Below are 24,640 nucleotides of genomic sequence, written 5' to 3' on the forward strand. Positions count from 1 at the left end.
CTGAATAACCTCTTTTTGAATAAATAGGTGTTTTACTCTCGTTGGTATAGGTGAATTAGAATTTTCTGTAAGGCAGAGATTCGGCTGCTACGTCTAGTGCGCATGCGCGTTTCTGGAGCTTTCCTCACGTGGAAAGACAGACGGACAATCCGGTTCAGTGTGCTGGATCCACGCTCCTGAAGGACCCGGGCTGCAGCTCCACGCCGACTCTCACACCGAGAACACTTCCAGAAAATGGTAAGACATGTGTCCAGACACAGTAACTGGTGCTTAATGTCAGCGTAACTACAAAACTTTAATAGAAAAGAGAGGTAATTTATTTATTTTGTGGCCTCTGGTTATCGTTAGCAGCTAATGTTGCGTTAGCTCCCGTTAACATCCACTGACAAGGTCAAACAGATGATTAGCTAACCACAGATATGTTTATATTATAACAAACTGTAGGAATCATTAGAGGAGAAAACAGACGAGCTGATTCTGGGGGAGCAGGGGATCGAACCATCAACCTCGTGATTTAGTGGCGCTTCATCTCCTGGAAGCATGTGCTGAGAAAATTAACTCTTCCAGACAACAGCGGTCACATGTGAATGAATGAAGTGTCCAGAAGTATTGAGGACAGACAGAGCAGTTTGGTGCAGTTGTCTGTTAAATCTGTCATACTGCACCAAACATGCCTGAGGTCAATGGAAAATATGAATTATATAATCGTTTTAGACATTTCTCACTTCAGCTTGACCTCATGACCTGCCCATGGAGAGCTGAAACAATTAGTCCATTAATCAATTAGTCGACCAACAGGAAATTAACCTGCAGGAGTCATTTTCAAAGCTAAAATGTAAAAAACAAATCAGCTTGTTGCTGCCCATCCAAGTACAACTGAATATATTCTCTTTATCAACATTTTATAGATAATCATGACATTTTATAGATCAAACAATTATCATTATGAAAATCATAGTCTTGGTCAGATCTGAGTATAAACCCTTTTCACATTACAGCAGAAATATACTTCATCTTCTGTTAAAACAAATGTAGTGTCAGTAAAAAGTATAAAGCTGCAGAATGTGGAAATTCTCAAGTAAAGTATACTTACCTTAAAAACCTACCCTCTTGAGTACATGTACTTCATTACTTTCCACCTCTGTTAGTTACTTTGCAGATTCAGGTTATTAATACAAACTGTAATCATACTAATACAGCATGTATGTATCATAATAGATTATACATTAAAATAATAAACATATTGATGATACAATAATTATAAACCAGTCATACAGTATTTATGACTCTGAAATGGCCCATTCTACATGATTAGTACATTTCAAAGCTGATACTTTGTGCTCTTAATTTGAATGCAGGACTTTTACTTGTAACACAATATTTCTACACTGTGGTTCTGCTACTTTAATTGCTGACAAACTGTAGATGCTAATGCACGATTAGATTTGCAAAATATCCCGAATAATCTGATGAAGATTAAAGTAACACTGTGGGTAATTTGTCCAAATTCTACTAGAAACACACAGTATGAATAAAAACCTGCCAGTTTATTACATATATAAATATAGACAAAACTGTCCTGCAATAATTCCTACTTTCACAAACCATTTTAGAGGCTGTAGTTCTTGTTGCTGTTGAACTGTGTTGTGGAGAGGTGTCATCTCACATTGATATAAATGAATAGTAGAGACGATGCGTTTATAATGTTCACATTTTATGGAGGCGACACTTAGAAAATGTGAGGTTTAGCATAACCTTCTCATGCAACCTGTGCTCCTCCAACCACCTCAAAGAGAGGGGGGAACCTTCTGGAAACCTGGTCAAACCAGCCTTGAGTGTTATCTGCACTGGTGAAATCCTGGAGGATGTTTTATCACCAGTCAAGGCTGTTTTCATAACTTCAGTGTTTGTGACCAATTCACTAAAATCCCAAGATGCATGGAACGTTATCATCAAAGTGCGTTATCAGTGAAGTGAGCAGGCCTCGTCCCTCCCCCCTGCCTCGGGGTAAAAGGTCACTGTGGAGAGGTGCAGTAACCCCACCTCCTCTGCCCAGTCAACAAACTGGGATTCCTCCCCACCCTCCTCCACCTCTTCCCCAGACAACCTTCACCCAAGGTCACTGCTACATCTGCTGTTATTGAACTGTTGTCAGCTGCTGTTTTAAATCATAGCAAGCCATTACCACTGTCTTTATCCTCCTCCTCCCCCTCCTCTTTATTTTACTCTCTTTCCCAACAGAGCAGCCACAGTTTTCGATTAATCGTTCCCTTATTTTTAACCAGATTTGTCCAGTTAATTACACTTTAACTAAACCCTAAACTTATGCACATTCTTTTACTGTAGTTAATTATTGGTGGTCAGTGGTGGAAGAAGTATTTAAATGCTTTACATAAGTAGAAGGAGGAATGTGACAGTGTAAAAATACTGTAGGGACTGTAAAGGACTATATTCAAGTAAAATTACATAAGTATTGACAGAAAAATGCACTTAAAAGTAGGTTGTAACCTACCGGGATATTATTCTCTTAGTACAAAGAGTCAGTGTATTACCCAGCATGCCTCCACCCAACTTAAACCGGTTTGAATTCCAAAGTTCTGGCTATCACTGTAAAATAAATGTAGTGGAGTAGAACGTTTAATATTTCCTTCTGATATTTATTGAAGTAAGTGAAAAGTTGCGTAACCCCAACATACAAGAACCTATAAAATTGTACTTAAATAGTGTACTATAATAAATGTACTGAGCTTCCCCCACTGACTGTTGTCACATTAGTCTCTGCTCACACAGGGATCCTGTTTTATCACTATGTTCCTCCTGATGATGCAAACCCCACTGTAAAGCCAGACGGGTCAGGGCTCCACTGTCCTTGGGTTTTGTGTAACACAAAGCCAGTGTTTAACTCAAGACAGCCCCTAGTGGTCCTCTTGTGTTATTACAGCAAATCCCAAGTCTTTATTCTGTGGTGTTTCATAACTAAAATGTTACTTGAACTTGATGTTATTGGCTCATTTCCTCTCTTTGTGGTCACTCACAGGCCTTCAGAAAATTCCTGCCCTTGTTTGACCGTGTGCTGGTGGAGCGCTTCACAGCAGAGACGGTAACGAAGGGAGGCATCATGCTGCCGGAGAAGGCTCAAGGCAAAGTGCTGGAGGCCACTGTAGTGGCAGTAGGACCTGGCTCTGTCAACCAGGTAATTGTCAACCTGCTACTTACAGATACAGTCATAGCTGCTAAGAGTAATTTAGACCTTATCACCTGTCCATGTGCAGTATGTCAGATGTGTTGAATTATTTTGATAATCAATTAATTATCAGAGTCTTTTATAAAGCGAAAATTAGCTTGTTCCCACTTCTAATATAATGATTTAGTTTTTCCTTCTAAAATTTTTCACTTTTACTCCACTACATCTCAGAGGAAAATGTATTTTTTCTCCAAAATATTTGTTTGATAACTTTAGTTACTCTGCAGATTCAGATTGATAATACAAAACATGATATATTAATATAGGTTACGATAAGACTTTCACAAGCTACATAGCTGCATATAAAGTGATGAAAATGAATCACACTTTTACCAGCTGCAGCAACAAAGTGATGTACATATTATTATAATAATATAATATATTTGACCTTTTTTGTTCTAGAAAGGGAACGTGACACCAGTCAGTGTGAAGGTCGGAGAGAAGGTTCTCCTACCAGAGTACGGTGGAACTAAAGTCATACTGGACAACAAGGTGCAGTGAAGTCGGCTTTTCAACAGAATCAGTACTTGTTTCTTTTTGTGCTGTCCTTGTTTTAATTTCTTGATTCTTATTCTGTCCTCCAGGACTACTTCCTGTTCCGTGACGGAGATATCCTTGGGAAATACGTTGAATGAGTCTTCATCGTTTCATGTAAATTCCCTGTCGTCCCTGGAGAGAAAAAATTAAGTTGCCTCATTCGTGTCTGTTTTTTTTCTATGTTATTTCAATTGTAAATAATTCTAATCACATTTTGTTACAATAATAAAGGTGAACTGTCGATTGTTGTGTTTTTGTCTCTTGATTTCACACTACTACCAAACAGAAATGACCATGATTTGTTAACAAGTTAAATCTGGAGATTAATTCTTGCTTAAACTCACTTGATCTCACTTAACCTTTCTAATTTTACGAAAGGATTTAAACCACATCTTAGAGCTGACATAGATCCAATCTGAATGTGTCAGTACCATTTTTCTGATAAGCCATCATTAATAATGTTAATAATCTAATTAATTGAGTTATTAGTGGTTAATAAATAATTTACTGACTACATATCATGTATAAGCCATAAATAAGAACTTTTTAGTGTCCAGGTTGTGTGAAATCTTCCTGTGCAACACCTTTTCCTTTTATCTGTTAAATTCATTAGGGAGAGCTGCAGGACATCTGGACCAAAATCCAGTTCTAAACTGCTTATTTAACAGCTGAAGACTTGATGGGTTGTAGAAGTTTTTATTAATTATTGATTATGCATAGAAATGGGGAAACCAAACACCACACACACTAACCTATTCAACTGAGCACTTAATAGTGGTTTACCAAAATGTGTATCTATTATTACTGAATAGAGACACAGCCATGTAGACAGTAGATTTAAACAGGACACACTCTTTGAGTCTTTATTCAAACAACAGAACGGACACATCTGCCCTTCAAAATGTCATAAAAACTCACCATTAACATTTCATATAAATGATTTTGTTCTCTGTACATCTGTACTTTTTTACAGTTTGCACACAGATCATCAGCTAAAGGTAAAAGGCCCCCCACCCCGCCTGTATAGGACCTCACAGACTGAAAGTTTGTGCTATGTGTCCGTGTGTTTGTTTCTGTCACTTTGTAGTGATTTTGTCTCTCTTTGTAGTTGTTTGTCTTTTTCTAGTCTATTTGCAATGCTTCATCATAGCCTATTTATGTCTCGAATGTTTTTATAGCTTTGCAGCCAATTTTGTCTCGTTTTATTTTAATTTAGTCTCTTAGTGGTTGTATTGTGTCTCTTCGTAGTAGTTTTAAGCCCCTTGGTAGTCGATTTGAGTCTTGTTGAGTTGTTTAGCTGTTTTTATATTCAATTTGAGTCTTTGTAGTCAGTTTACGTAACTTTGTAGTTGATTTGAGTCTTTGTAGTTTTGTGTCTCTCTGTAGTTGTTTTTTGTAGTTTTATGTCTCTTTGTAGTTTTTTTGTATTTATTTGTAGTTGTTTTATGTCTCTTTGTAGTTGATTTTATGTTCTCTTTGTAGTTGTTTTATGTCTCTTTGTAGTTGTTTTGTATTTATTTGTAGTTGTTTTATGTCTCTTTGTAGTTGTTTTATGTCTCTTTGTAGTTGTTTTGTGTTTCTTTGTAGTTGTTTTGTGTTTATTTGTAGTTGTTTATGTCTCTTTGTAGTTGTTTTATGTCTCTTTGTAGTTGTTTTGTGTTTATTTGTAGTTGTTTTATGTCTCTTTGTAGTTGTTTTGTCTCTTTGTAGTTGTTTTGTGTCTCTTTGTAGTTGTTTTGTGTTTATTTGTAGTTGTTTATGTCTCTTTGTAGTTGTTTTATGTCTCTTTGTAGTTGTTTTGTGTTTATTTGTAGTTGTTTTGTGTCTATTTGTAGTTGTTTTATGTCTCTTTGTAGTTGTTTTATGTCTCTTTGTAGTGACCTGACTGACCATCGAAGTCAATCTGAGGCTCTGGCCTTGGGGCCCCTGACCCCTTGGACCTTTTCGTGCTAATGCTTCACACTACAAGTGCTAATTAGCTTAAATGGAAACGCTCCAGTAAAGTAGACGTAGCTCCGATCTGTAGTAAAGCACAGTACACATTATGAGTGAACGTGTACTAAGGTAAACATGAAGCAGATTTGAGTTGCCGCTTCGTGCTAACGGACACCGCTGCTACAACACCGCGGCTGACGAACATCCGGGTATTCTGTCGAGATGGTCATGGCGGAGGGTACTGCAGTTCTCAGGAGGAATCGGCCTGGAACCAAGGCAAAGGTTTGTTTTCAACCCGCAGGGGCACTTGATCGTTACTGCTAACCAGCCTCCGCCGCTGTGGGAAGCTGTCTCATTTGAGCAGTGTTGTTTCAGTAAACGTCTTTTGTCGACAACTTGGTCATAGACAACATATAGGAAGGGCCTGACCTGGAAACGGCCAGCTAAGTTAGCCACCGTTAGCTGCTGCTTCGTCTAGTTCCTGGAGTAACGTTGAACGACTCTGGGTGTTGCTTCTTGTGTCGGGGATCATCAGTATTGCTGAATCATTATTGCTTAAGTAATTATTGATCAAATCTAGTACATATAAAGGACACTCAAATATAGAAAGGTTGCTATGTTAGTATTTAGCTTGTGTACCATTTAGCTTAGCAGGAAGAAGTCACATCCCGGTTATCGAATGAGCTAGCGTCAAGTTAGCTTCATAGCTGTGAGTAATGGAGAAAAACCAAGGTTGTTAACTTTGGCAACAACGTTTCCTCCGCAAAACTTTCCCTGTCACCAAACTTCAAACTGATGGTCAGTTTCTCAGCTTTTATGACTTTCCTCCATTCATCTTTGTCATGTGTCGTATTGTGACATTACGCCAGGCTTGTCTAACGACTCTGAAGTTAGCTTCCAATTCTCAGGTGTCACCTATCTGAAACCATCTTTTAAACAGACCTTAAACTCTCACTAATCATTTAGTCCAGATTTGACACGTCTAGGAATAGTTGGTTTTTATTTATACCTGATCCGATGTAGTTTAGGCAGGAAAAAGTATGAAATCACAATTTTTTTGTATTGTTTGTCTTTGCAAATGGGGTAAAAGTTTCACAAATCTGAAACAATGTTGTAAACAGTCTTTAAACTCTCCCTGTTAATCTAGCCCAGATTTACAAACCTAGACAGTGGGCTTTCATATAAATCTAAAATACAATAATAAGTGTGTTTTCAACAGATACTGGAGTTAATTCATTGATCTGATCAGGTATGAATGTGGGTGTTTTTAAACTGTACCTGGTCTTGTAGTATAAATGGAGAAAACGCAGTGCTTACATAATAAAGGTTTCACTAATCTAAAATGCATATTTAAACAATGATAAGGCTTTAACTAGGATGTGTAACACTGTATTACAATAATAAGAGGGAGTGGTTGCTCTAACTTTCTCCTTAACTGCTGAATCTGAGGCTGACTTCATGGCCATGTTTGTCTAATTATTGTTAGTTAATGTCAGGTGAGAGCTATGTAGCTGGCATTAGTCATGCTACAATGCCAGCTTTGTCCACTTTGAGTGGAGACTAAATTTGTCCTCCCTCCATGTATAGGATTTCTACAACTGGCCGGATGAATCATTTGAGGAGATGGACAGCACCCTGGCTGTCCAACAGGTGTGTGTGTGTGTGTGTGTGTGTGTGTGTGTGTGTGTGTGTGTGTGTGTGTGTGCGTGCGCGCGTCAGTGTACCCTACACATATGGTCTTTTTGTGCATGGTGGTACAAGCATTTGAGTGGAGGTTTCTACTGTTTTTCTCCTTGCCTTGCTAAGGTTAAAATGTTAATGTTACTTACAAACGTCTGTACATCAGTTTTAATCTGCACTTTATTTCACCCTTTCATGACTTTCTCTGGTTTTTATTTAGCTGATGTTTTACACAGTATATACAGTTATCCTCTCTTTCTGAGCAAATCCAGTTAAATGAACCATCAAAGCAATGTCTTATTGCATTTATACTCAGTTGTAGTGGTCACTCTCTTCCCACTGGCTGGCAGACCTGGTGTCCTCCAGACACTGTCTGTAGTTGGACCATCTTGACCAATTTGTCTAAATCAGACGGCTGAAGCTTCACAGTAGCGTCAGCTGAACTTTAGATTTCATCTTTGCACAGAATGAGGACTGGGGATTATATCATCTATCACTTACACTGTAATTGCATTTGGAAGCTTCACTGACAGTATGGAGTAGAGGCCAGCGACCAGTAACTATTTCAGTGGTCGTATACTTTTATGAGATCTGCATTAAGATAGATAAAAAAGTTCTATCCTTTAACTGTAATGGGTCTTTAAAGACCAGGAAATGATATTTAGGTGATATTACAATCAAAATCTTAGACACTGTCTGGTTTAATCACACATTCTCACAAATTCCCATTCCCACAAACATCCTGGCGGTAAAATAATTGTTGTTAACATAGTCATTTATAGTTCACCAGTATATTATAGCCATATTAAAGTAGGGATTAACTCATTGTTCTGGCTGAATGAGGGTGTATATTGATGTGTATTGGATGGATCTGTTTCAGTACATTCAGCAGAACATCAGATCAGATTGCTCCAATATCGACAAAATCCTGGAGCCTCCAGAGGGTCAGGACGAGGGGGTGTGGAAGTATGAACACCTCAGGTAAGTTAAAAATGTTTGACCCCAAAATTCTTTGAATATATGGTCTTGGGTGTTTTGCTTATAGATGTATTTGTTTTGTTTTTTTTACACTTTATTCATTCATTTTTTTCCCCAAACAAACAAGAATGACGAGAAAGAAAAGCAAAATACCAAAATACAACAGAATGAGACAATTGCACACTCCCTACGTTGCAGTGGACCCTTTATATCGTGTGTGTGTGTGTGTGTGTGTGTGTGTGTGTGTGTGTGTGTGAGAGCATGTACAGTAAATACAGTCACTCATGCTCATGTTTTGTTTTGTCTTGTTTGCAGGCAGTTCTGTCTGGAGCTCAATGGATTAGCTGTAAAACTGCAGGTAAGTGATCAAACTCATCAGATGAGGATGCTGTGATTTAGGAATCTCGCGTTGATACCGAATGCAACGCCCCTCCTACCTGCTGTTGGTCGTGGTTTAGAGGTGTGTTGGGTTTGCATCAGTGCACTGTCAGCTGTAGTGAAGCCTGTCTGTCCTCCTGCAGAGCGAGTGCCATCCAGACACCTGCACCCAGATGACCGCCACAGAGCAGTGGATCTTTTTATGTGCTGCCCACAAGACACCCAAAGAGGTGAGTCCAGCCCGTGGTTCACTCAGAGCCTTACATCACCTCCTATGACGGTGTCCTTCACATGTATTAATCCCCCAGCATGATTCATTTGTCTCGGCGTCTGTGATTTAAAGTAGCTGTTACTGACGGCTGTGTGTGTTCTGTGCTGCAGTGCCCTGCCATTGATTACACCAGGCACACGCTGGACGGAGCTGCCTGTCTTCTCAATAGCAACAAATACTTCCCCAGCAGGTCAGTCCTCTTCTGTGAAGCAGTTATAATTAATTAAGTATCAAATGTCATTGTGACGAGGTGAAGGTGTCTCTATAGTGACGAACTGTCAGCTGAGTCTGGAGCTCCCCGTCTCTCTCTCTCCTTTCTTTTTCTCTTCTTTCTCCCTATCCCTCTCTCCTCGGCCAGCTGTAACGACATATCTCCACTTCCTGTATCTCTCATTTCAAATTAAAAGCCCTCTGCAGAGTTGTGTAATTGCATCCTCGTGAAGTTGTTTGTTTAAAGAAGACTGACATCTTTACTGGCATCGTGGTTGAATTACTGCGTAGATCACCGTGACGATGTTGCTTCACTTTCAGTAGAAACGATTTTAACAGCTACTTCCTGTCCGACTTGTCTCTCTAGGGTGAGCATCAAGGAGTCATCGGTGGCCAAGCTGGGCTCCGTCTGTCGTCGCATCTATAGGATATTCTCTCATGCCTACTTCCATCACCGCCAGATATTTGACAAGTATGAGGTGGGTTTCGTCAGACCTCACGTTGCACACGCTACTACTTTAGCATGGTCCTGGTAACATCAGGTGATTAGAACCATGACAGATGTTTTACCAACACACCACAGGAGTTCAGGAAGACAGTAGCTTCAGTACAACTAGAGTTGCAAAGATTAGTAGACCGATGGAAGATTAATCTGCAGCTATTCTGATAATTGAAATAAAAAATCTTTTATTCATAAGTGAAATGCCAAACGTCTCAGATCTGAGAGTTTGATGCCTTTCTTTGTCACATGACAGTAAATTGAATAATCGAATAATAAAGAAAATAGTTGTTAGTTGCAGACTTTAATTCAAAGCTCAGCCACCGCTATCATGTCAGTTAACAAGATTATTGATGATTCAGTTAGATCACATAAATACTAAATGTCTTCTACATTCAACAGAGAGAGAAATACTGTTGTTTCCTTTAATATCAAAGGTGTAAAGAAAAGGATTTATTTATTTAACATGACATAATTGTATTTTTTTTGTGCCTATGTGTGAAAAACAGTTGAGCAAGAATAATAAAAAACCTGCACCACTTACAGGGGCGTCATCATGATGCATATTTAAAAAAACAAAAAGAAATGCTGTCTCACAGAGCCGCACACAGTCTGACTGATCATTGAAGTGGATGCCTGTACTTTGATGAAGCGATCACACAGACGGGACAGAAACTGCGAGTCTGTTCACGGATTCATCTGCATCTGTTTGTGTAGACGTCGGCCTGATGTCTGCAGACAGCTGTTAGCTAGTGTTAGCTAGCGTTAGCTCCAGGGACAGACTGAACAAAGCAGAAACCACACACTGTTCAGGCGACTTCCTCGGCCTCGCAGTAGAGTAGACAAACTCAGATCAGTGTGCGGAGGCTTTTTTCATCCGTCCCTCTTGTAAATGTGATCTCTAGATTCACTTCGAGGGATCCGGAGCAAGCTAACATCCTGAGTCACTGCATCATATCATAACACAGCTCAGCTGATGACCTTACAAGGGCGCCGTTGTGTTCCTTCGTTTGTTGTTGTTTTTTTTTCATATAATTCTCTTAAATTCAGACTTTATAAGGACATGAGTGTGCTAACTATAATTTTCATGTGAGTAATTAACAGCCCCGTGTTCTGTAAACAGCCAGTGTGAGATATTATTTTGTAAATTAGATCTTTATGTAAATTTTTCTAAATTTCCTCAGAGACAATGAGCTCGTTTGCAAAGGTGCTTAATTGAGTACAGAGATGTGAAACGAGTTGTGTTGAATCGGGACGCAGAGTTTGACAGTCCTGATGTGTGTGTGTGTGTGTATGTGCGCGTGCGTGTGTGTGTGTTTGTGTGCGCAGAATGAAACGTTCCTGTGTCACCGGTTCACGCGCTTCGTCATGAAGTACAACCTGATGTCCAAGGACAACCTGATTGTGCCGATCCTGGAGGAGGAAGTGCAGAACACCTCATCAGCCGGGGAGAGCGAGGCCTAAGATACAGCTGCTGCCATAAGGGAGACACATGTAAACACACCATATTTACACATTACAGAGGAGACACACACACACACACACACACACACACACCTGCATATACACGACACACATATATATATAAATATATATATACACACTACAGTGTATTAAGGCTCCTGTCTAGTAACACTGTCCATGTCCCTCCTCCCTTGTCACCTGTGTCTATCTCAAAGGAAGTAAGGGTAAAGAATACTGGGAGCAGAGTTCAGCCATGCCTGCAGGACAAGATGATATTTTCTATTTACACTCTCTCTGTGCGTCCAGACTCACACCGTGCGTCTGGACTCAGCCCTGCTCTCACACTACTACTCCTTTAGGGAAAACCTTTCTCTTTAATCTTCTTTAAGCAGCTGGATTTGCAAAAGACCTACGTAATCATGGTGACCTGTATTGTTGACAAAGGCACACACTGACAGCCCCCCCCCCCTTCTGTATATAACCCCAACCTCAAACCCCCCCACCCCACCCCTCTCTCTCTCTCTCTGTTAATTCACTATCATGTTTTCTGATGGTGCTTCACTTTTCTGTGTCTGCTTCTGTTCTCTGTTTGCTTGTGTTGCCTACCAGCCTGTTTTCTGGGGGTGTCCCATGAAATGGATCACTAAATTAGCCTGCTGACTTAATAATGCTATTAAAACACAGTGTAGGTGTGTGGCTTGTGTGGTAGTGAACAAAGAAAAAAAACAAAAAAAAAAAACGTAACCTCTAGCTCTGTTCGTGTACTAGCAGTCAGATATTCTTTCTCTTCGGCCTCTGAAGTGACGGAGCGTTTAGAAGACGTTCCTCGGCTAACTCTGATCCTGCTTTGTGACATGCCCCCATTTTAATACTGTGTAAAAATGTGACCGATGTTCTTTCCTTGACATTATAGTAACTGAAACGATGAATTTAAGGGCAGAGACTGCGCTGCTGTAGGCCAGTTTTTTCCCGCTTTAAACATTTGATCGAGTAAATGCAACGAGGAAGGAGTGAATATCGGCTACATTTAAGTATTGGAGCACAACGTCTCTTATTTTACCCTCTCCCTCATTAAGTTATTTTGTGGGAGGAGTCTTGTCAATCCAACCCACTTTTTTTTTTTAAATGGACTAAAAAAAATTTTGTTACTGTTGACATTTTCATGATGTCTGTTAATAAAAAAGACCTATTATTCAGGTGCTTGTGTGAACGTTTTAATATTGATCAGTGATGCCGCGGCGTTTACGCAAATTGGTGTGAAACTGATTCATTAGGACTCGTCACAATGAGTCATAATGATAACGAACGCTGTGGAAGATGCTGTTAATAGGACATGAATCACAAACCATGGGAAATAAGTGTTTAATAATAATAATAATAATAATAAAAAACACCAATGATAAAGGAAGCAAAATGTACAAATCTCCAAAAAGGAAAAGCTGGAATATTAATACTGACATTTAATGAACCCTGACGAGTCTGGAGCTAAAAACATCCACTTCATACGTGTATGACTCAAACCTGCGAAACCTAAACTACACTTATGGTGCATTTGATTAGAGCTGCAGTGGTTAGTCAATCGACAATTAATCAGAAATTATTTCAACTTTTTTCAAGCTTCTCAAACAGGAATTAGCTTCTTTTTTTTGGTCACATAGTAAATCGAATATCTTTTGGATTCGTTTGGTCAAGTGAAACGAGACGTTTGAAGCTGTGACCTCGCGGCTGTGGGAAATTATAACGAGTATTTTCATTGACAAAACAGTTAATCAAAAAAAAAAAAAGCAGATTAATCAATAATGAAAGTCGTCATTAGTTGCAGCTCTACATTTGATCCCTTTCCTCCTTCTCAAAAACAAATGAACATGCATCACAATTAGTTGAAACCCAACTTTGCAGTTATGAACCCTAACATCTAAAGTATTTACAACAACACTGTGACCTCTTTAAACAAAGTAAATGTTTCCCTTTCATAGTGTTTAAAGAGAACTCCACTGATTTAACATTTGCACTTCTGAACGTTTCATTTTACAGGTTCATTATTTCCTGGAGAGAACATGTCGTTTGGTGCTAATCGCTATTTACAGGAGGAATCGGTTATTTAAGTGAGTTCATGAATTTCCATTGAGAAGTTGCTCCATTTAAACCTCAGTAAGTATCTTAGTATTTATTCATTTATTAAAGGAAACTTTTGAAGTTTCTCAAGTGTAAAATCAGTGGAGTTCCCCTTTAAAAAAAAAATACTGTCATCATCATCATCATCATCATTTCTATACAACAATGGATTTGTCTCTGAAGAACCTCGTCCATCACAGAGAAAGTAGCAGGTGCGTTGCCGAGCAGCTAGACCCATCCAGACCCAGACGGTCCCCAAGAGAGAGAAGCTCAAAAATAAAGTCCCTATTGACCCCCCCACTGTACATGCCAGACACCAACCAGTACGAACAAAACAAAGCAATTTCAATATGTTATAAAATATCACTAGAGCTGCACAATTAATTGAAATTGCAATATGGCCAAGTGCAAAATCCAAATTGCAGGAGCTGCAAAAATTAAAAAGAATTAAAAAAATAAAAAAAAATTCTATGATAAAAGGTAAAATGTGTCCCATTGTTGTGCATTGTTAGCACCGTAAGTGTTGTGGTGCTACAGAGACGCCCCCTGCCGACAGATCATCATATCCTCCAGACGTAAAGGAACATGTTTGTTAAAAATCACATCATCATGAAAATGAAAAATGCAAACACGACCGTTCCAACTGAAATATCTTCCCAAATAATCACAATATGATTTTCTTTTTTTTTTGTTTGCATATTGTGCAGAGCCAAATATCAACAGACTTGTCCTTCGAAGCGTGCAGCCGCTTCCCCGAGCTTTTCTGTGGGACCTTCTGAAGCCAGTACCATACACGCTGCAAAGCAATAAGCAGCAATTAACAGGTTAAACATGAAGCACCACTGCTGACCACATATTAAATAACACTTTCAAACATGTGATGAGTCGTAACCATTTCCAGAACGATTATGAAACGGCACCAGTCAGGCCTCCTTCGATTGATATGAGACATCTCCAGTTTACGGCCACGAAAAGTCACTAACACAGAGCCGCACAACCCTCCGCTCTCATCGTCTGTATGAATGAACCTTCACCTCCTCTGAGGCCGTCAGACGTCGGCCTGCAAACTGTCAGTACCACTGCGCACAGGAAACTGCAACACGGATAAATATTCACATCCTGCCTCAGGCTACGAGCAGAGAGAGGGAGCTGGGCCGGACCTGTGTCACCTTCACACACACGAGAAGCTGAGATGAAAAGGTGTTAAAACATCTTCAAGTGTCAAAAAAACAAAGATGCCTCAAGGAGAGATGTGAGGATGTTTTTCAAATGAGAAAAGTGTTAAGCTGTGAAGGAATGCAAAAACCCAGACACAGAACCTGTTTCCCTCATTTCACCACCGGTGTTTCCATCTTGTGCAGAAAAGTGTTTGTGCTTATTTTTTTTAATACTGTGATAATTTCCCTCGTGACGACCTGAACTGATCAGAGAATGGATTTAAATATGTGTGAAGTTTCTCTCCCCAACGAATCTTGATGAAAGTGTGGACGCATTCCACTTCTGATAAAACCTCATTATGGCTTCGTTAAAAACATTTTTTTTTTAAAAGTGCCGAGTTCTTCTACATTAAAGTCTTTGTTAAAAAAGGAACGTGATGATCAAAGTTCATGTCTCTCTCCTCGGGTTTCGTCTCCGGTAACCCAACACCGAATTAATCCTGAACTTAACTCCCGCCCTCACATACAGGTGACCTCAGCCTTCCCCTCCTCCTGCTCGAAGCCGCCTTCCTCCAGGTGGGACAGGGCGCTGGGATACCCCCCTCCGAACACGGGGAACCCCCCGATGCCTCCTGCGGTGGGGGAGAGCTCCTCCGGAGGGACGGGGCTGCTGACAGCACGGCTGACGGAGCGGCTGGACACGTCGCCGTGCACCGACAGAGCCTGGAGACGAGGAGGGAAACCAGACGGCCATGAACATTAAACTACAGTACATTACATTTTGGTTTGATTCTTGGTTTGAAGTCTAACAGAAGACAGAGACGCTCGTCACAATGAGAACAGACTTTTCCCAGACTTCTTTATTAAATTTCTGCCCTCAAAATATAATTATATAAGTTTTTTATTGTTTTATTATTCCAAATCAGTGATGCGACACGGTCTGTGAGCAGGTCTTAGTGACCCAGGAGGCGTCTCGAAGTTTCTCCTGTCCTGGCAGGATTTACTTTTATCCTTAGGGTGTTTCCTGAGCCCTTACCTAGGCCCTCTCCTGCCCTCTGTTAACCTCCACTTCACTCTGAGCACCCACAGTTCACTGCAAGTTAACTGCAGTTTTGATTTTGTCCACCAGGGCGCAGTGTGGCCCCAGAAATAACAGCTTTCCCCTGCAGCAACAGACTGAGGGATTCAGTCAGTCTTCATCATGGACGGGTCAAACTGACTAAATAAATAATCGCCTTGTTTTTCACCAAATGCCTGAAAGTGACGGCTGTAGGAAAAGGTTTATCCATAATATATTATATTATTATATATATGTTATTTTGAGCAAGTTAAAGATTTATTTATTTATTTTTGGTTGCTTGGGAACACAACACGGACATATCATCACTTTTTAAAGAGGATATTTGTAAGTTTTCTCTTCTGCTGAATGTGATTTATTGCAGGTGGTGGTGGTGATTGTTAAGCTAACTGGTTAGCATGCTAATCTCAGTGGAAGGAAAGACGTGATAAAGACAAGAGTTAACATTGGTGTTGCTTTCCACCTCTGGAGACAGCTGTTGCTGAGTAAAGGAATGAAGTTTGATGCTGAACTGAGTAAACAGCTGCTAATGCTAACGCTAGCTATGTAGCAATAGCAAAACGACGCTATAAGAGCGGTGGAAGAGAACCACAACAGTGAGTCTGTGTCCAGAAAGATAAACAATGAGCATAACTCTTATATAGCTACATTTGAGGGGTCGGCTGCAACAGAAGTTTGGTTTATATTGGTTGTAAAATAATGTTGAAAAGCTCCTGCTCTCACCTGGTTCCTCTGTTGTCCAGATGTTTGACTTCTGACCGGCCTCTGGAGAAACACCACCTGCTTTGTGGCCAGGTTCCCGTCACTGCAGACGTAAACACAGACGGATGGGTGTGATATTAATACACGGCAGACATTAATAACAGTATGACGGAGACGGTGCGTTGCAGCTACCTGTCGTGTCGGATGATGGGCGTGGGCAGCACGCATGTGAGCAGCCAACCGAACTCAGCCAGAGTGTGAAGGAGGGGCCCGTAGTCAGTTTTCACATTGGAGCCCTGGATATAAACACAACATACACGTATGTAAGAGACACGGAGACATGCAGTAGTAGTGTCTGGCTTAGAAACTTCTACATATATCATTCTTTGATTTTAGTGTTATGGGAGCCAGTTTCTTTTAGGTTTAGTTCAGGTCAGGAGTAATATGGTAATAAGGAGTAATAAGGTAATAAGGAGTAATATAGTAGGAGTAAGGAGTATTTTTTGTGATGCTCGTTTTCAATGCAGCAGTAACAAGTGAAGTTCAATAAAGGTTTATCTTATAAACAAAGTGTCTGAAGCGTCAGCCTAAAAGCTGCTATGGGTAAGTGAGATAAAGACTCCGCCGTCTGTTCACTTCTCCTCGTCAGTCTGTCACTGACCTCGATCACTGTCCACTGCTCCACCACGATGGTGTCGTTGGCGGGAGGAGAGGTGCTCCTCTCTTCATACACAAACAGCCCCTCCAGTGATCTGGGCACCGGCTCACCTGAGAGACACACACACACACACACACACACACACACACACACGGTCACTGCATTGTCAGGTAGCAAATACAAGACGACACACAGCATCTCCTCACAGCAGCTGAGGAGTCAGGTCAGAGAGAGAGAGAGAGAGAGAGAGAGAGAGAGAGAGAGAGAGAGAGAGAGAGAGAGAGTCATTGGGTTGATAATGACCCAGTTATTAAATATAGATTAAACTCCCGTGTGTTCGTGTGAGAAATCAGTGTCGTGAGGAGAGTTGTGTTGCCGCCCGACTGATGCGTCGACAGGCAGACTCAGCTGAACAGCAGATGAATGTGTATCTGTGTTTATAACAGCTGATAAGTGACACAGACAGAAGGTTGACTTGTGTTACTACCAGCTGAGCCACTACAAAGCACTGCGACTCCACTCTCGGCAACACACTGGTCCTTGAACGCATCACGGCTCAACTGACTTGTGTAAATTAAAGGTCCCATATTTCCCTCTTCTCCTGTCTACAGATAATGTGGATGTCTGCTCTTCTGCAGAGGAACAGGAAGCGAGGTCACCGAGGTCGGGAAGACAGCGCCAAATATAGACGCAATGGGAAAGAGAAGCCAAAACAGGAAGGGGCGGTGTGTATGTGTGAATCAGGTTTTTAATGGGAAAAGATAATAATGCAGAAGGAGGAAGACGAGGAGGCGCATCAGCCGTCCTCAGGCTTTTCAACCTCAGTCTGCTTCTTCTTCTCTGCCTTTACTTGCAGGCTGGAGTCTGTTACCGCCGTCGGGCCGACATCACACCAACCTTTAGGCGTGTCCCAGTAGACGAAGGAGTCCACCAGCGACCAGCCCTTGCGGTAGTAGGCGGCCGTCAGCTCCAGCCAGTCGGCCTCCAGGGCGCTGACCACCTGACCCTTCCTGGAGACGCGCATGGAGAGCGCCCCCTGGTGGTACTGACAGGCCAGCGAGTCCAGAGGAGCACAGCCCGGAGCCCAGGAGTGGAAGAAGACCAGCAGCCTCAGGTCTGCAGAGAGGGAAGCCATTGATTTTCAAATTATTGGTGCTATTATTATCATCACAGTATTATTAGACTAAACTAGAGTCACCTCCTCCTGGTCGTATCCCTCCGCCACTAGTTACAGGTTACATCTGTTTATCCAGAGTCATAAAATATGAATCATCTGTGTGAAAGTTTGTCGTAATTGCTGTGTGAAGTCTTGGGTAATGGTTAAAAAGTGTTTTGAGGTCACCTTGACCTTTGACCTTTGACCACCCAAATCTCATCAGTTCATCCTTGAGTCCAAGTGAAGGTTTGAGAAGTTCCTTCATGGCGTTAATGATATCGTGTCCAGGAGAACCGGACAGACGGACAACCTTAAACAAAACCGCGCAGGTATAAAAAGGTGACATCATATGAAGAGCAGAGAGCGTCTCACCTGGACTGTAGGTGTTCTCCTCCAGCTCTCTGTCTCCAGGTGGGGTTCGGGGAGGGGTGCGTGGAGGGGAGCGACAGCCCCTCTTCGGACTGTGCACCCTGCCGTTTGTGATGCCGCTCACCTGCTGGAGGACGGAGCCGACGAATCGAACGCCCCCTCGGGCGCTGCTGTTCACCTGCCGGCGAAAACAACAAAACAAACACGCCCAGAGTCAGCTGCTCTGTAACCGTCCAGTGCTGCACAGCAAGAGACACCGCAGAACAAAATTACACCAGACATTTCATTCTAACGAATATCAATAACTAATCAATCACAGAGTTAACAGGATTATGTAAATCTGGATTAATTAAACCAGACCGTCACTGACCCTGTCGATGAGCGCTCTGACAGTGTCACCTGTCAGGGAGTCTCCAGGTAGAGGCCACTCCTCCACCCTCAGCACTGGCACGCTGTGACACATGGACGCCGTCTGCTTACTGCAAACACACACACACACACACACACACACACACACACACACACACACACACACACACACACACACAGAGACTGACGTGGGGAGTCTGTGGGTTCGAACCCGTCCAGCTGGAGGGTTCATAGTTCACTTGTTATCGTCACATTCATCATTTACAGGCTCAGCAGGAGACGACCACAGCGACTGTCTGACAGTTACACAATAATTAAAACCTAAACTTAATTTCATCTGATTTTTAAAGATGACATTTAAGAAAAACAGCCACATGAAATATTAGTTTGTCTTAAATAAATTTGCATATTAAGTACCATCAGTGACATCACCTACACTTTTCTTCCAATTAAATGACATCATCACAGTGACAATATCCCGAGCTATCAGACCACAGCGATCACAGATACTTTGACTCCATTGGCTGCTGTGGGACCCCTGTTGTCGGGTGGGTTTCTGCCCAATAGAAATCATGGTAGACACGAGTCAAACCAAAACATACCCCCCCCCCCCCACCCCCCCCCCCCCCCCCCCCCTTCTCCAGACACGCCAGTCTGACCTCCTACCAGAGTTCTGCATTAAATATGAAGCGACTTCATCCATCATTCATCTATTTACTCGACAGTGTGAGGGGGACTGGGGGAGGAGGGGGGGGGAAGGATTGGGGCGTCACTCACATCTTTATTGACCTTCATCATCCTACTTAATGTTACTTCCTGTTAATGACTCGTGGTACCTGGGTCTGGGACGGGCCAGGATGGCGCGGTACAGCAGGCTGAAAGGCAGCGAGCGCGTCCGGCCCACAGACAGGATGATGGGGTGCAGGGCGGACAGGACGTAGCCCTGCGTGTAGTAGGGCTGCAGGGCCTGCGGCAGCTCGGACAGCGAGGCCACGTACTGGACGGTCGGGCGGCTGCCTGAGGAGGAGGAAATGGAAAGTCAATAAAGATGCATTCTATAATGAGCAGATAGATCAGCACGTTAACGAGGCTGTGAGGGAAAAACATTAATACTTGTGAAATCATCTGGAAAACATCTGTATTGTGTGATCATCTGCATAAACATATGAAATACGTGATTACACTGGAAGGCAGCACAAAGTTGCAACACCCGGACTGTTTCACACACACAGACATGATTTTAGTCGTCAACCCCAAAAATATTTTTGTGGTTTTTCATTTCCAAACTCTGCGTGTTTCCTCCTTCACTCAAAAATGTGTTTTTCTCTTATTGTTGCATCACTCGGATGTTTGAGCTTCTCCGTGCAGAGTTTGACACTAAGAGGCTGTTTTCACATTCAGCTACTGAAGAGGGAAAGTTTCTCTGTGCTCACCTTCAATCTCAGGTTCAGACCTCTGATCTAGTGAAATCACATCTGGTCTGAAGCCAATCGTGGTTCAATAAATGTGAAAGGTGAAACTTTTCCAGAAGTTAAAGCTCCATCTTTTCCTCTTCTTCTGTGTTTTATTTGAATTTTATTTGATTTGTTGTTTTAAGAAGCAAAAACCATCTCAGTGTAGTTTCACATCTCCTCTCTCAGGCTTCTCTCTGGAGCTCTAGTAACAACAGGTCGGTGAGCCAATCAGAAGAGAGGAGGCTCTGAGCTTATCTTCTGATTGGCTGACTGTTTTCTGAGTGATCTAATAAAAATAAAGCAGATTTCAGGTAAAAACACTCAGAGAAACCAAATCCTGCAAGGTTTGGATGGTGGGTCCAGGTGGGCGGGGCTTGGTGACTGCTTTGTTGTGACATCACAAAGTTCCAGAAGTCCTGACGGCTGGTTTTAAGGCTCAGTTTCTGAATACAGGCTGTGTGCATTTCTCTGTGGACTGAGGCTTTGATACTTTCACAGTATTAATATAGAAGCTAGAGCTGATCTATAATCACACTACACATGGACACAGACCTTTACACTGGAGGAGCTTTAAAAAGAAAATATTTGCGTATTCATAGATTCTGGATTTTTCAATGAGGGTAAGTATATAGTATCTTTATGTCTTAAACCATGTCTGGAGGGCATCTTTAAATATTCTGTATGATTTATATTTAAGCATTATTAATTATCATTAATCATCATTAATTACCAATTATCCTTAATTCTCTGATCTGTTTTCTGCTTCCCAGCTCTCCAACCTTCATCCCACTATAGATCACTGCCAATAAAGTCTCCATTCGTGGAAAAAACACAAGTCAGTAATGCGTCCACATGTGTCGGTGCAGCGAGGATGAAAGTCCAACAGGATGAGGAGAAGATGTGTTTCCAACAAGAAGCTGACAAAAATCACGATCCTGCTGTCTGGGAAAGTTTTCCTCTTCCTTCCTGTGTAATGACTTTAACATCACTATTCCCCTGCCGTTACTGAAGTGAGTAACACACACACACACACACACACACACACACACACACACACACACGGTCTGTCAGGCAGGAATGCAGATGATGATGATGATGATGATGAAGATGGAGCAAACTATTTATTTTAATTTCAGTTACATGTTGTATTTGAGTCAGACGGTGATGTTTCTGTCACATGTGGAAACACTCATTAAAAACACACACTTCTGCATATATGGTCAAAACAAACGCTGCAGTGGGAAACTGACGTCACACCACGTCTCTGACGACATGAAGAAGAAGAAGAAGAAGAAGAAGAAGAGTTTTACCATCCAGATGTCACGGTCCGTCTGCACTATAAAAAAAGCAACCGCCACTAACCCCGGCACGCTGAGCAAACCACACTCTTACGTAAAGGTTTTATATATGGACACGAACTATCAGCATGTTTTTAGTGCTGTGGTGTGATGTGGTGAGACTGGTGCTCACACACCCTCCACACACAGTTCGCTTTCACAAAGATATTTTACTGTTGGTCCAGACTTCATCAGTCGAATACCAGAAAGATCGTTTCCACAAAAATAAAGACGGATTCATTCTAACACACGAGACACGTTACGTAAACGCCAGGCTTCAGATAGAGACGTCTCAATTCATCCGCCGCACAAAGCAGTTTAGGTCTTGACCATCTTAACTTACCCAGAATGCATTGTACCACAGTCCAGATTAAGACTTTTTCCAAATAATAATAAAAAATTAAAAAATGGCCGACAGAGAAACCGCATCCTCAGCAGACAATGTTTGTCTTTTGGAAGAATTCAAGGAAATTTTACTTAAAGATTGAAACAATAAAAAAGAAAAATTCTCTTCCTCTTCACCACAAATCATGAGCCATGTTTTCGCTGTCGCGCAGATGTCACTGATTGTTACCATGGTAACATTGGTCTGACTGACATTAGACTGATCTGTGAGTGAAATGAAGACTACCATGGCAACAATCACTGACACCTGTGCTGACCAGCATCACCCGGTAGTGTGGGCGCACACCTGTCTCCCCCTCCACCTGACGGAGCAGCTGACCCACCCCACACTGAAAATATATCAACATAACAAGCCTGCAGACACTGAATAATCAGAAACCTGGACAATTAATAAAAACATTTGACTAAGATACTGATGATATAACAGTCTTTAAAAAGAACAAGGGTTCATTCAGGTCTGTTTTTATCAGCTGAGCCACGTCTGTAAAATCTCATGTCGACCTGGATAAAGTTTTTCATGCTTTTATAAAAAAAAACTAAAATGTCTGCAATTAGTGTGAAACGCAGCTGCTCGGCTTTTAACTGGAATTACGGGAAGAGAACACATTAGCCCAGTTTTAGCAGCCGATCCCTCAGAATTCAGTTTAATAAGTGGAACCAAACCGCAGCTTCTTCCTCAGGTGAAAACACCTTTTTAAACTGGCTCTTAACTGACGTGTTCACTGGAATTATCATGTCGCTTTATTCATTATTTACATGTCATTCTTCAGGTTTTTACTGTGCAGTTTTAATCCTGTAACTCATGACATTTGAAACTGCGTTAAGAAATGTCAAACAGATCTTTGGCTCGTTATCATCGCAATTAACATCCTACTGTAACTAATTATGATGAAATCTACTGTATGTTAAATGGATTTATGTCTCTATTTATTGTATTATTTTGTTTTTACGATGTTTATTGGTTGAGTTGACGACCGCTACAAACCAAACTGCCCCTCAGGGACGATAAAGCTTTTCTAATCTAATCTACTCAGATAAAAGTTATCATCATCATCATTATCATTATCATCCGTCATGTGTGTTGACATGTATTTATCCCTTTCCTCTGTGTCAGACGTGTAAAGACGACGCTCGGTGTTTGTGAGCTGAACGAGTCTCGGGCTGTTTTTCTTTTTTCTGGAAACTCTGGCTGGAAATCCCTGTGACCATCACCATACTTCCTGTGTCCACAAAGAGTGGCTGTTCACAGAGAGGCTTGGCTATGTGCCTCATGAACACACACACACACACACACACACACACACACACCATTTAAAGCATTTCAAATACCCTAAATTGTGCATTTTGGATGCAGCAAGATTAAGAGAAAGAAAAATCAGGAGACAGGGAAAGCATGAGTGTGTGTGTGTGTGTGTGTGTATGTGCGTGTGTGTGCGACGGCATTCCTCACTACAACCCCCCACATTCTCACGGACAAACACCCCAGAGATCGGGGAGACCGGCTCACAGCTAAGATCCCTGCGCCCTGTGAATGGGCCGTCTGGCTCCATTATGAGACTGAAGACCAGCAGAACCTCAATGAGACCAGTAAACACAGCTCCAGTTTACTGGCATTCCTGTGGGTTTAAACCCCACTGCAAACGCTCGAGGTGAATCTAAATTTAACACAGGCTTACATGTTGCAGCTGGTGGATAAAGTTGAAGCTCTGGCATCACACGGGTGGAGAAATGAGGGCTGGAGGAGCCGGGGCGTCAACATGGAGAAGGGGCCTCAGAAAAACCTCTATTTTCTAATGGGGGGGGGGGGGCTGTTCCCACGTCGTACAAACTCTGATAAAGATTCACTACCTGTGATATTTAGCATTTCAAATGAAAACCTGCACAGAGCTTCACCCGTCAGATCCGTCATCTCTCCAACACTTCATCAATTTCAATTCTAAATAATCAAATAAAATTCATAATGTACAATCAGTTTTTTTATCATGTCCAATTCTTCCTTTTCTTTAGGGGCAGGTTTTCTAATTTAAAGTTCTGGTTCTTAACAATAAACTGAAAATTATCAATAGTTACATTAATATTAATTAATATCTGCTGTGTGTGATGGCAAGTAGCCTATAGATTAGATTTTGTGTCTCTTTATGGTCAAGTTGCTAATATCTGTCTCTCTATGGAGAATGTCAACAAGCCATCCTGTTGTACTTTTCAGTTTATCATGGTTTGCTCTCGTCCGTCAGACCAGGTCTGCGTATAAACCTCTCCTGTCACATCTGTTTTATTTCTGTCATGTGGTTTGATGCTGAACGTGCACAATTAATAAAAAGAGACTTCCTCTCCTTCACAGTCGTCCAGTCAGACGTGGAGCGCCGGCAGCCAACAGGCCGCCACACAGCAGCTGATGTCTCCCAGGAGGACCATGATGTCATACACACCTCCAACCAAAGCTTTTGTTTCAGCCCTTTGCTCTTCTCCTCCCCTGCTTTCAGTCCTCACACCCCTCTCCTCCCCCCTCCTCCCCCCTCCCATCCTGCTGCCACTCGCCCCGTCAACCGGCACACTGAGGCCTCTGTTAGAGCTGTGTGGGAGAAAAAAAGGGGGAGGAGGAGAGGAGGACTTGCAAAGGGGGGGGGGGGGGGCTCAAGAGGGG

At 41.8% G+C, this 24,640-nt stretch overlaps 2 protein-coding genes across 5 annotated transcripts in view; one reads left to right on the forward strand and one right to left on the reverse strand.

Moving 5' to 3' along the window:
- Positions 1-118: 118 nt before the first annotated feature.
- On the forward strand, positions 119-12,392 carry LOC111218551 (MOB-like protein phocein). Of its 4 annotated transcripts, none has more exons than XM_022740906.1 (9): positions 119-237; positions 3,038-3,193; positions 7,304-7,366; positions 8,277-8,377; positions 8,690-8,732; positions 8,896-8,982; positions 9,134-9,213; positions 9,601-9,712; positions 11,062-12,392. In XM_022740906.1, exons 1-9 carry the CDS (start codon positions 235-237, stop codon positions 11,194-11,196), a joined length of 780 nt encoding a protein of 259 aa, XP_022596627.1. In that variant the 5' UTR covers positions 119-234; the 3' UTR covers positions 11,197-12,392. The 4 variants fall into 4 exon arrangements, with proteins under 4 accessions (XP_022596627.1, XP_022596626.1, XP_022596625.1 ...); XM_022740904.1 differs by lacking the exons at positions 119-237; positions 3,038-3,193 and adding an exon at positions 5,926-5,998 and having other exon boundaries at positions 11,062-11,226; positions 11,412-12,392; XM_022740903.1 differs by lacking the exons at positions 119-237; positions 3,038-3,193 and adding an exon at positions 5,926-5,998.
- Positions 12,393-13,785: 1,393 nt separating this feature from the next.
- Positions 13,786-24,640, reverse strand: part of rftn2 (raftlin family member 2) — a 20,487-nt gene continuing 9,632 nt past the window's right edge. Inside the window, exons 2-9 of the mRNA XM_022740129.1 lie at positions 19,637-19,817; positions 18,802-18,910; positions 18,435-18,609; positions 17,804-18,022; positions 16,910-17,016; positions 16,441-16,544; positions 16,270-16,351; positions 13,786-15,191 (exon numbers count right to left, since the gene is read on the reverse strand). Of these exons, the coding sequence (XP_022595850.1) occupies positions 14,988-15,191; positions 16,270-16,351; positions 16,441-16,544; positions 16,910-17,016; positions 17,804-18,022; positions 18,435-18,609; positions 18,802-18,910; positions 19,637-19,817 (1,181 nt within the window). The 3' untranslated portion in view covers positions 13,786-14,987. The remainder of the gene's footprint in view (positions 15,192-16,269; positions 16,352-16,440; positions 16,545-16,909; positions 17,017-17,803; positions 18,023-18,434; positions 18,610-18,801; positions 18,911-19,636; positions 19,818-24,640) is intronic.

This window comes from Seriola dumerili, unplaced genomic scaffold (genome assembly GCF_002260705.1).
Source record: "Seriola dumerili isolate Sdu_G_001 unplaced genomic scaffold, Sdu_1.0 BDQW01000052.1, whole genome shotgun sequence".
NCBI lineage: Eukaryota > Metazoa > Chordata > Actinopteri > Carangiformes > Carangidae > Seriola > Seriola dumerili.